The sequence below is a fragment of the Panulirus ornatus genome, chromosome 55 (genome assembly GCF_036320965.1).
Source record: "Panulirus ornatus isolate Po-2019 chromosome 55, ASM3632096v1, whole genome shotgun sequence".
NCBI classification, from domain to species: domain Eukaryota; kingdom Metazoa; phylum Arthropoda; class Malacostraca; order Decapoda; family Palinuridae; genus Panulirus; species Panulirus ornatus.
The window spans coordinates 28,087,212-28,100,220 of record NC_092278.1 but is presented as its reverse complement, the minus strand read 5'-3'; the positions used below and the strand labels follow the sequence as shown (position 1 = coordinate 28,100,220).

The window sequence follows — 13,009 nt, the reverse complement described above, 5'->3', positions numbered from 1 at the left end:
GTGAGGGGTGCTAAGGTTCTGGGAGCATTGGGGAATGTGCAGAAGAGTTTGTTATATCAGAGGGCAAAAATGGGCATGTTTGAAGATGTTGTCATCCCAACAATGTTTTATGGATGCGAGGCTTATGCTTTAAACATGGTTGTGAAGAGGAGGTTGTATGTATAAGAAATGAACCGTTTTAGGGCAGTTTATGGTATGTGGTGGTTTGAACGAATATTAGAAGGGTGAGTGATAGGTTTGGAAGTGAGGAGAGTGTGGTTGAGAGAGCTGAAGAGTGTTAGCTGAAATGGTTTGGAAAGTTGGAGTGAGTAAGGAGAGGTTAATAAAGAGGATATATGTACCTGAAGTGGAGAGGACAAGAAGTGAGAAACTAAATTGGAGATGGAAGGCAGGAGTATTGCAGATTTTAAGTGACTGGAGCCTGAACATGCTGAAGGATGCGAGGCATGCACAGTATCAAGTGAATTTAAATGATGATGCATACGGGGGGTGATGTACTGTAATTTGACTGATCCATAGCTTGTGAAATGGCTAGGGGATACCATGTAAGGGCCTGTTGGGCCTGGTTGTGGATAGGGAGATGTGGTTTCAGTGCATTGTGTGATAGCCAGAGAATGGATGTGAGTGAATGCAGACTTTCTTCAACTGTTCCTGACACTGCCTCACTAACTCAGGAAACAATGGATCTCCATCTCCTCCTTGTGCTACTTAGATAACGCAGCAAATGGTGAACAAGTATGACATTATTTTTGGTAATAGATGTCAACAAAGCAAAACATTTTGACACTGTTCCCTGGTACATCCTTAGACAGAACACTTTTAACACCACCCACCAAAACATTGACAAAAATTGGATGGCCAACTTCATAGCCAACCAGCATGTCAGAGCCACTGACAATGGCTTGACCTCTAATACACTTAAACTCTACGGTGGAGTTCTCCATGAAGCAGTTTTATTTCCAATTCTCTTCATTCTCTTCCTGCACAAAGTCCCATTACATCAGGCAAACCTCAACAAGAAGGCCCTTTCATATGCAGATGACCTCATATTCACGACACCACAGAAGCAGTGACAGACATGCAGCTTTAGATTACTTAACGGGGAAAATGGCTCACTAGAACAGAACGTCAGCATCCCCACAATCACTCTAAACCCCAGACAGAAGTGGATCAAGCATACACCCTTTAGTCACCTTGAATGGATGGTCACTCCCTCAGAACAAATTTCTCACCATTCTCGGTGTCATGTCCGATATGCACGTGACATTTACTCCCCATGCTAACAGCACGCATTGCACAGCATCAATGGTGTCAAGGTCCTGGGGATGATTCCACATATCGCTTCAGAGGGAAATTAGTTTTTGGTAACCATGTCTTAAATCCGAATTTCTAAGTTTCCAAGTTAACTTTTTTTGTTATTATTATTCTTTCTTTTTTTCTTTTAAACTGTTCGCCATTTTCCGCGTCAGCGAGGTAGCGTTAAGAACAGAGGACTGGGCCTTTTTTGGAATATCCTCACCTGGCCTCCTCTGTTCCTTCTTTTGGAAAATTAAAAAAAAAACAAGAGGGGAGGATTTCCAGACTCCCGCTCCCTCCCCTTTTAGGCGCCTTCTACAACACGCAGGGAATACGTGGGAAGTATTCTTAATCCCCTATCCCCAGGGATAGGGGATTATTATTATACATAATCACTGTTTCCCGCGTCAGTGAGGTAGCGCCAGGAAACAGATGAAGAATGGCCCATTCACTCATATAAACATATAGTACATGAACACCCACATACACGCATGTACATACACATACATGCTATACATACACAGACATATACTGTACTACATACACATGTACATATTCATACTTGCTTACCTTTATCCATCCCTGTTGCTATCCGGCCCCACAGGAAAATACAATTGCTACCCCCTTCTTCAACGAGGTAGCACCAGGAAAAGAGACAAAAAAGGCTACATTTGTTCACACTCAGTCTCTAGCTGTCATGTGTTATGCACCAAAAACGACCAAAAACGCAGGCCTCACAGACCTTTCCATGGTTTACCCCAGATGCTTCACATGCCATTGTTCAGTCCAAGGCAAAAGAGTTAAAGGAGGAATGTTTAGAGTGGGAAAGAAATAGTTTTAAAGGTTTAACTTTTCTTTAGTTTTGATCCATAAGTTTGTCCCTAAAATCCATGATGTGAGTATGCTCTTAGATGCTTGTATGGCTGTGTTTATGTGCTAGAAATAAGGCCTACAGTTCATTATCATAGGCAGAATCCCCTAAACAATGACTTAGTTTTCCTTTCTTTTCTTCTTCTGAACTTATTTATTGTGTCCTCAGATTTAATTTGATTTTCTTTTCAATTTTCTTTCAGTGCCATGGACTATGGTTATTCCTTTGGTAAAGGAGCGGAATGTTGCTGTAATTTCCGGTGAAGTAAATATACATTGCCAGCTTTTATCACAGTTGTTGAGTTCAGTTTTTACAATAACTTTAGAACTGGGCTTAAGGCAGCTGTCTCATTGTGAGACACAAGATTTAGTCATTGATGATGCTAGAATGAATCAAGTAAAGAAAAGTTTGTTTAGATTGTACAGAAAACAACAAGGTGGTTTTAATATGGTTCTGACTTCCCATAGCCTCAAGTGCAGAGATGTTGAAAACCAAGTCCCTTATTTTCCTCTCTGTATGCAGGAACTTCATAAAATCCTGTCTAGTACTAGTCGTCTTCGTCATCATGCCAGGATACGTTACACTTTGTTTCTCAAGGATATTGGGCTACCTGTAATGGAGAACTTAGCACTATGGGAAAGTTTTTATTCAAAGGCTCACAGAGGGACTGGCTGTTCTCATTCTTGGGAAGGCTGTGATAGGAGTCGATACACCTATGGCATCAGGCATCTGTATGGTATGGAAGGTGGCAGGACTAATTATACTTCACATTCCTGCTCCTCTCTTCAGGTAAGTTTTCGAGTATTCACATACAAATATGTAATTTGTGTAAAGTTTCTCTGTCAAGGATGATGGAAACAAGGGAGAGTTAGCACTATATTTAATGAGAGAATCCTGGGTGTTTTAGCTGATTGAAATGATGTTGAATGTTCATTTGGTAAATGATTGGGTTAGTGAGAGAACAGAAACAAAAAATGGCTGTATTTAAGTGTAAAGAAGTAAGAAATTTAATTTCAAAAAATTAATGAGAGATGGCGTGGTTACTGAAAGGATTGAAGATTAAAGGTGTGCATTTTGGTTGAAATTAAGTGAGTAATTTGTGAGTTTTGATACAAGGAATCAAATTTGGCACTGGGGAAATCTGATTGTTGTTGAAACTGTTGAGGGTATAATTGGAGGGCATTGCATCCCTAGTGTATATGAAAATGGGGAAAAGGCATATGAGTTGCATACCGGAAGATGAATGGTGATCAGGAATCCAGACCTTAAAAAGTGCATACATAAGAATACGGGGGAGCAGGGGTTTAAACCTCCCTTCTTGTATCTTACGTTTTAAAAGACGGAAGAGAAGTGAGGAATGCTCATTCTCCTCAAAGGCTCATGCTGGATTGTCTGATTGTGTGTAGATGTATCCAAGATGAGAAGAAAGAAGAGAAAGATGGTATTTTTAGGGAAAGGAACTTAGCTGTTTGGATCTGAGTGAAACATCCCTCAAGGGTAAAAGGAAAAATTGGTTTGGGAAAGTCTTAGGGATTGGCATGAGGGTAAAAGCTGAGGAAGGGGTAGCACTACTGCCAAAGCAGGTGTGAGGATGTATTAAAGTGTAAGGATTGATGTGGGCAGAAATGAAAGTGGAGTGTAAGAGATAGGTGATTTTATTAGTGCTAATATACCTGAACATGAAAAAGATGATGATGAGAGACAAGTATTTAGGTTGCAACTGAGTGAGTGATTCTGCAGCTTTGATATGAAAGATTGGGTATTAGTGATGGGTGATTTATATGCAAGAGTATTAATGTAGCAGTTGGGGAACATTGGTCATTCAGTGAGGTGAATAAAAATGGTGAATAGCTTATGGGGTTGTGCTGAAAAAGGACTGGTGAATGGGAATACCTGGTGTAAAAAGATGTAAGGTGTATATCTGAGTGATTAGGAAAGATGGTAAATGGGCATTACTGGATGACATACTAATTGATGAGTGCAAAGGAGAGACTCTTGGGTGAGAAAGTGTTGAGAGGGGTAGCTAGGGCAGTGGGGTTAGGAAATGTTTGATCATTACCTGGTGTAGGTAAGGGTGAAGATTTCTGGAGGTGTTTGGAAAAGAGGGTATACAATGGACAGAGGTGAGAGTAAATGAAGCAAAGGGAGTTGATGAGGAATGTATGTAAGAAATATGTGTGGAAGAAGTGCTGGCAAGTGAAAAAGGGTGAGATGAAGAAAGTTGCTAGTGAAAAAGAAAGGTTTATAGACAGTGCTTACAGGGTAGGAGTGCAAATGATGCACAAAAATGTACAAGAGAAAGCAGTAGGAGGTACGTATCAGTAAACTTTAGGGAGAATAAGGTGTTTTGGAAGTAGGTTAACAGTGTGAGAAAACAATAGAATACGTGGGAATATTGGTGATGGGATACATGTTCAAGTGGTAACAGGTGATGATGAGCTGAGGTAAAGATGGAGTAAGTGTTTTGAAGGATTGGTGAATGGGTTTGATAATAGGGAGGCACATGTAAGATGTTGAGTCAGGGAGGTATGCAAAGTGAGTCTTGGAATGTGGTTTGGAGAAGAGGTGGTGAAAGCCTTGGATGAGATGAAATGTTGCAAAGTCACTAGAGTGGATGATATTGCAGTTGAATTTCTTAAGAAAGAGGGTAAGTGTATTGCTGATTGGTTAGTTAGGATTTTCAATGTGTGCATGGGTCATGCTGAAGTGCATTAATAGTGCTACTGTATAAAGGCAAGGGGGATAGAGGTGAATATTTGAACTACACAAATATAAGTTTGTCGATTGTACCTGGTGAATTGTATGGGAGAGTGGTGATTGAGAGGATAGTGGCATGTACAGAGCATCAGACTGGGAAGGAACAATGTTGTTTCAGGAATGGTGAAGGATGTGTGTATTAGGTGTTTGCCTTAGAGAACGTGTGTAAGAAATACTCAAAAAAAAAAAAAAAGAATTTGTTTGTGGCATTTATGGATCTGAAGAAAGCCAAGGATAGCATTGATAAAGGTTTCTTGGGAAAGGTCTTATGAATATACAGTGTGGGAAGGAGGCTCCTAGAAGTAAAAAGTTTCTATCAAGATTGTAAGGCATAGCTAGAGAGGAGGATGAATAGTTCCAGGTGAAGTTAGGTCTGCAGCAGGGATATGTGATGTCACCATGGCTGTTTAGTTTGTTCATGGATGGGGTGATGGGGAGATAAGTCTTGGAGAGAAGGGTGAGTATGAAGTTTGGAGGGGTTAAGGGGGCATGGGAAGTGAGTCAGGTGTTGTTTTTATGGTGATACAGCATTGAAGGCTGTTTTAGGTGAGAATCTGCAGAATTTGGTGCCTTAGATTGAGTGAGTATGTGAATGGAGGAAGCTGAGAGTAAATGTAAACAAAAGCAAAGTTATTAGGTTTAGCAGGGGAAAGGGATATGTTAGTCAGGGTGTGTATATAAATGGTGAAAATTTAAAAGAAGAGAAGTGTTGCAGACACCTGGGAGTGGATGTGGCAGTGAATGCTACCATGGAAGTAAAAGTGCATTATACGGTGGGTGAGAGGATGAAGGTTTTGGGAGCAGAGAGTAGTGTATGGAAAGAGAGGTCATTATTTAGAAGGGCAGAAAAGAGTATGTTTATAGGTTAGTAGCCCCAGTGTTGTATGGATGCAAGGCATGGTATAATTGAAAATGTGCAGAGGAGGGTGGTTGTGCTGGAAGTGAAACATTTGAGGACAATATGTGGTGTGGGGTGATTTAGCTGATTGATTAGTAAAAGAAAAGATATAAGAAGAGTGTAGTTGAGAAAGCTGCTTGGAGTGTGCTCAAATGGTTTGGACACATGGATAGAATGAGTGAGGAGAGGTTGAAAAAGAAGATATATGTTTTAGAAGTGAAGTCTTTGATAGTTCTTAGTGCAACCTTGCTAATACAAGAAACAGCAAACAAGTTTGAAAGAAAAAAGATTGAGTATACATGGATGAGTTAGTGAGGATCAGTAGGAATTATTGGATTATTTTCTAACTGACAGGTTTACAGACATGAAATTGTTGGATGTGAATGCTTGGAGAGAACTGGCAGGTGGTAGTGATTGATGGATTTAGGAGTTGAGATGATATATGTATAGAAGTGATGAAAGTAAAAGATCTTGGAAGAGTGGCCTGTGTGTAGCGATATAAGGAGAGATTGAATTTAGATATAAGTGAATGAGTGGTTGAATGAGGTTGGTATTTTTAAAGAAGGAGTGAGAGTGACTGGTAGGAGTAGCTACAGGAAAAATCAAAAGTAAGTCAGGAGAAATGAGAACAGAAAAATAGGACAGAGAAAGGTAGGATGAGCAAAGACTGGTGTTCTTCAGAGATGGTGAAAAGTTATTTGAAAGGAGGTGAATAATGTGAGCAGGAAAGAACAAAAAGGGCAATGGTAAAGAGAGCATACAGGGAAGTGGTAACTAGCAAAGATGTCAAGACTAAATGGTGTATGTATTATGAAGGACTGCTGATATATTATGTGATGTAGAAGTAGATGTGGTGTGTTTGAGACAAAGTGGCAAATGGAGGGAGAGAGTCACTGTGAGTGTTGAAATTGTAGAAAGCAATGAAATCCTTGTCCAAATGGAAGTTTGGCAAAGTGGCAGGATTGGATTTGATTGTAGTGGAGTATTCCAGGAAAGGGAATGACAGTGTACTTGATAGATGTCAGGTTGATCATTTCTGTGGCCCAAGATGAGGTGCCTGAGGACTGAGAAAATATATCATTGTTATAGTAACTGTGTGGCCAGATGAAGGTATAGGTTAGTTAAGTTATTTGCCGTGGGCCTCACACTCTAGGGATCCTTGCACGCACACCGATAGTGATCTAAGCAGCAATTTTTTTCTCATTTTTCTCATTTCTCACGTCTATGTTCATTTTTAGTTAGGAATAATGTGGTTCCTTTTATTGTACAGAAATCTTTGCTACCAATGGCATTTTTTTTTCTCTCTCTAAGAGGCTAAATGTACTGAGGGAAAATAAATTTTTCTTTTCTCGTTGAATAATTACTTTTTGGATTACCTAGCTGTGGTCTCTCTCTCTCTCTCTCTCTCTCTCTCTCTCTCTCTCTCTCTCTCTCTCTCTCTCTCTGTGTGTGTGTGTGTGTGGTTAAATGGTAGGCAGCAAGGATTGAATGTGAAGTAAACGAGATGAGTTACAAAGAAAGGAAAGAAAATGCTAGGGAAACTTGATGACATTCATCAAACTCCTAAATCACAGTGACAACAAAACGTTGATCAAACTTTTAAACAAACAGTGTTGAATTCATTTTAGGAAACAAATTATAGATTATTAAAAGAATTAGTTTGGTTTATTGATAACATTGTGCATGAATGGATAATACTGAGTGAAGTAGGCAATCACATATACAAAGCCAAAATATGTAAGTATAGAAACTACTAAGTTTTAGGAAAAAGTATGACAGAGTATCATATGGTAAATGTGGTGAGATGCTTTTTAGATCATCTGTTAAGGTAAGCTTGTAAAGTGTTTCATGGATATTGAACTGATAATTTTATGGATTTTGTTTCACAGAATACATATTGATTTGAATTAGTAATGTTTCATAGTATATTTGCAGTCATTAGTTTTTAAAGCATATTTAAGGAACATGAAATATTTATTGGTGTGGGTATGTAGGATATAGAATGCTGATTATCTGAAAAAAAAAAATCTTGTAGAATGAAAATTGACCTTGTGGAATATCCAAGTATTTAGTGCTGTGAATATGTAGCATATAGAAAATATAATGATGTGAAATTGTACAGTATCAAAAGAAATACAGAAGCAACTTGTATTTTCAATTTCTCTTTCTCTCTTCCCAGGCACTGTGGTCTCAGCCATCAGAAACAGGTGGTTGTCCCTTCACCAGCTTTGATGAAGAAAGGCTCTCATACCTCCTTTCCCCTATTCTTGGGACCAATATACACATACAGGAAACAATAATGAAGGAAGTGAAAGCAAAAAGACCATATGCAGCATGTAAGATTTTGCTAGCATTCACAGTTTTTATGCAAAGAGAATATAAACGAAGACAGGAGTATGAATTTAATGAATTACATGGCCAAAAAAGTTTGAAAGATCTGGATAAAGTGGAAAGTGATAGACAGAGTATTCTAAAGGATGGAGAGAATAGTAGTACATTTGATTCTAATGAAGGTACTTTATTACCAAAAGAATGTGAAGAGCAGTCCAGTTTTTCATTTCATGTATGCAAAAACCAAATGCATCCCAATGATTATGACTGCAGTAGGAAACATGAGAAAGTCAAGACACATTTGAAAGTAAGTAGTTTACTGTGTCTAAAAGAAAAAGATACACAGAATTCTCAGAAGGCTTATGTATCCTCATGTAGATGTAGTGGTATGAAAAATCAGTTCCATAGTATGCTCTGTGATTTAGAAGATTTAAGAGAGACCTTACCAGAGTGTAATTTTTTGCGACCATCACAGTATTATCTTAAAGCAAAGAGTAAAAGTGACATGTAAATGTTAGTCTTTACTTTTTACCTTTAATGTTTTATCAATGTTTTAAGACCATTTGTGTAAGCATTCCCTTGCATTGCAGGAAATTGGAGTTAGGTGTGTACATTGTGGCTTGAAAGAGAAATCAAATTAATTTTTTCAGTTATGTTAGTCACAGTTCTAATATTTTATGGATATATTAGTGTAGATAGATTTATATTTATGGAGAGTTATCACTGGGGATAGGGGAGAAAGAATACATCTCACATATTCCCTGCCTGTTGTAGAAGGCGACTAAAAGGGGAGGGACTGGAGGCTGGAAGATTTTCTCTCTAAGGCCCAGTCCTCTGTTCTTAGTGCTTTCTTGCTAATGCGGGAAAGGGCAAATATATATGAAGAAAAATTATAGTCATTTAATGTATACCGGAGTACAGGTACACCACCGATTTTCTGGCACTCTTGGTTCCAAAGCCTTGCCGGATTAACCATTTTGCCGGAACAATTGTGGTTACATAATAATAATTCATCAACACACCTCTAATTTACTAATCATACATCGCCCATGTGTCTAAAGTATACCATAGACTGCTAGAAATTTAAATTAAGCAAATGAATCCTGTGGGGTTTTCTTCATCTTCTGTTGTCAGTGATTTCTTAGATGAGTATCGCCAGAATAATGCAGTTTCATCTGCATTTTACACCAGCTCAGGACGGAGGTGATCTCAGTTACGAGCTTCGCAAATTCATCCACATACTGGCAGCTTCTTCGTGGTTTGCAGACCGCTTTTCTCCCAACACCTTATTCGTGGAAATTCCATGACGATTCTTTGAAGCCATCTTTCACTATAGTCACGCTCATTTGTAATCTAAGTTCTTTATGGAACAACTTTGCCTGGTCCATTATCATGCTACCTGGCAAGTCCACTCCGACGCTGTCGAAACCATTCCATCTTCACTCGATCATGCTCAGTACTCTTTCCATCTTTCATAGTTTTTCTAATCATTTGCTTTTTGGAATCGCTGTCTGCATAGAATTTCACTATTTTCTCCCGTTGCTTCTTTATATCATAAACAGTTAATGAATCAATACTATAGATGTCACACAGCTTACGCACCGAAACACCACGGTCCATTTTTTCAACAGTTCTACTTTATATTGGATCGATATGGACTGGTGCTTACGTTTGACACCATGATTGACACTCTCATATGTCTTTGAAGCCATAGCTAGGGTTAAAGTTAAGCAAAATAAGCTAAGAATCTCTTAGAATTGCGGTATCACCACCAAGTGCAGTGTAAAGAATGTAAATAAACGCGCCCTACAAACAACGCCATCTGTGGCCGCCCAGTAAACTAGTCTGGTGGCCGCGGTGATTTCAAGTTCCCTCATAATTTTGCCCGGACTAAAGAAGGCGCCGAATCATGAGTTACCGGAAAATCGGTGGTGTACCTGTACTGTAGGTGAAATTTTATTCGTGTTTTTTTTTTTTTTTTATAATGTCTCTGACAGTCTTTGAAAGTACTGGCTCTCTGGATGTGGATATATTATCTGAATGTATGATAATCTTTCACTGATTTATACAGTTTCTTATTTGCTGGCACCACTGGCTGCAGCATATGCTGCTTAATTTGCTCTGCCTAGTTGCCATACAACTAACTGGTCTTTCAGTTGTTGTTAGGAGATTGGAATTGTTATGTATGTCATGGTTTGAAAACAAAATCTAATAAAGTTTCCTGTTATGGTAGTAGAAGTTTTAGTATTTTATGGCTATCTTAGTTGAAAGATTTTATCTTTTTAATTCGTAAATGACAGTTATTTAATCTCATTGACACTCTGTATTATCCCTGTAACAAATTCTTTAAAATGAATGTCTCTCTGGATATAGAATATGATCTGAATGTATTATACATACTGGTATATACAATTCTTTTTATTTGCTGGGATCAGTGGCTGGAGCATTATGCTGCATAATTCTCCTTTCCTAGCTGCCATATAACTAATTGGTCACTCAAAAGTTGTCAGGTGACTATGATTAGGAGTCTGCTAATTCTGTGGGTATGTATATTTGGTAATGATTTATGAATTTTGGTAAAAATAACCTTTACGAAGTCGTAGTCTACAATTATTTCACATATTGATATGGATGTGATGAGAGCCAGATGAGGATTTTTCCTAAAGGCTTATTTTTGTTTTTTATTTTTGACACTACCTTGCTAATGCAGGAAGAGGAAAACAGGTATGATATGTTAAAAGATGGCATCTTGATATATACTGTGTTATTAATTGTGTGCTTGCATGCGTGTTTTCTAGACACCACTAGCTTGTTAAAATGACACAATAAAAAACCATCATAATTGATAGATAGCTACCATGAAAGCTAAAACTACATTAGATACACAATCTGATTAGGTCTCACAGGGAACCACAATCAAAAAAGGTTATTGTCAATTCTCAGTCGAAGCATATTGGTTGTAAGGACAAGAAACTAACATCCAATAGACCAGGTCATAAGAGATATAAAGTACTAAGTTTTACATTTAAAGAATAGAAAGAATTAAGCCTTATAGGCACGCATAATGCAAATATATCTAATTCATTCAGAAGCAGTAGAAAAACAACAAATATGTCTGTTCTATGGCCACATTCACTGTGGTGTAGCTATATCAGACTGGGAATATTAAGGGTTTCTGCCGAGCCGAACAGTTAAAACTTGATGTGTCAATCAGGTATGTAGAGGAATCCTACCCAGCCGACCTGTTATGACTTGGCTTGTCAGTTGTGCTTGATTAGCACTACACTGACCTCAGTTTCTCCTGTATGTGTTACATGTTACTTTACCTTTCTGTCCGTTTGCCAAAAGATGTGATAAAGGAAAGATCTTTCAGCTTCACTTTTTTTTCTCCGTAGGGTTTATCTGCATCTTTTATACACAAGATCGTGTTTTTACCAAGGAAGTAAAGCATGTGTATGAATAGGAAGAGAGTGATTGGCTCCTAGTGAATGTCGTTCTGCAGGAGGGGTGTGTGATGTTCCCGTGGTTTTTTAATTTGTTTGTGGATAGGGTGGTTAGGGAGGTGAATGCAAGAGTTTTGGAGAGAGGGGCGAGTATGCAGTTATCTGGGGATGAGTGGGCCTGGAAGTGAGTCGGTTGTTGTTCACTGATGATGCAGCTCTAGTAGCTGGTTCAAGTGTTAAAACTGAGTTTGGCAAAATGTGTGAAAAGAGAAAATTGAGAGTAAATGTGAATAAGAGCAAGGTTATTAGGCTCAGTAGGAATGAGAGACAAGTTAATTGGGATGTAAATTTGAATGGAGAAAAATTGGAGGAAGTGAAATGTTTTAGATATCTAGGAGTGGACTTTACCAAACTCAGCCACCAACTTCTGCAGTTTGTCACCCGAATCAGCCGCCAGTGCTGTATCATCAGCGAACAACAACTGACTCACTACCCAAGCCCTCTCATCCACAACAGACTGCATAGTTGCCCCTCTCTCCAAAACTCTTGCATTCACCTCCCTAACAATCCATCTATAAACTAATTAAACAACTGTGGAGACATCACACTCCCCCCGCTGCAAACCTGGGAACCAATCACTTTCCTCTCTTTCTACTCGTACACATACCTTACATCCTTGATAAAAAAGATTTTGCTGCTTCTAGCAACTTATCTTCCACACCATACACACTTAATACCTTCCACAAAGCATCTCTATCAACTCTATCGTATGCCTTCTCAAGATTCATAAATGCTACATAGAAATCCATCTGTCTTTCTAAGTATTTCTCGCATACATTCTTCCAAGCAAACACCTGATCCAGACATCCACTGCCACTTCTGAAACCACACAGCTCTTCCCCAATCTGATGCTCTCTGCATGCCTTTACCCTCTCAATCATTACCCACCCATATAATTTCCCAGGAATACTCAATAAACTTATAACTCTGTAGTTTGAACACTTACCTTTATCCCCTTTGCCCTTGTACAATGGCACTATGTATGCATTCTGCTAGTCCTCAAGCATCTATTGAATATCTATGCATCTATTGAATATCCTCACCAACCAGTCAAGAACACAGTCATCCCCCTTTTTTAATAGATTCCAGTGCAGTACCATCCAAACCTGCCGCTTTGCCGGCTTTTATCTTCCGCAAAGCTTTTACTACTTCTTCTCTGTTTACCAAATCATTCTCCCTGACCCTCTCACTTCACACACCACCTCAACCAAAACACCCAAACACATTCAACAAACCTTCAAAATACTCACTCCATCTCCTCACTTCACCACTACTTGTTATCACCTCTCCATTAGCCCCCTTCAACGATGTTCCCATTTGTTTTCTTGTCCTACGCACTTTATTTACCTTCTT

The 13,009-nt window shown here is 38.8% G+C and overlaps 1 protein-coding gene across 6 annotated transcripts in view; it reads left to right on the top strand.

Annotated features, from left to right (window-relative positions):
* Nucleotides 1-10,385, top strand: part of LOC139765625 (uncharacterized) — a 182,907-nt gene extending 172,522 nt beyond the window's left edge. For 4 of the 6 annotated variants that reach the window (XM_071693301.1, XM_071693302.1, XM_071693305.1 and 1 more), the window contains 2 exons: nucleotides 2,370-2,956; nucleotides 8,002-10,385. In XM_071693301.1, coding sequence (XP_071549402.1) covers nucleotides 2,370-2,956; nucleotides 8,002-8,664 — 1,250 coding nt within the window. In that variant the 3' untranslated portion in view covers nucleotides 8,665-10,385. Of the gene's footprint in view, nucleotides 1-1,705; nucleotides 2,140-2,369; nucleotides 2,957-8,001 lie in introns of those variants that run through there. The other 2 variants (XM_071693303.1, XM_071693304.1) reach the window with 2 other exon arrangements.
* Nucleotides 10,386-13,009: the final 2,624 nt, after the last annotated feature.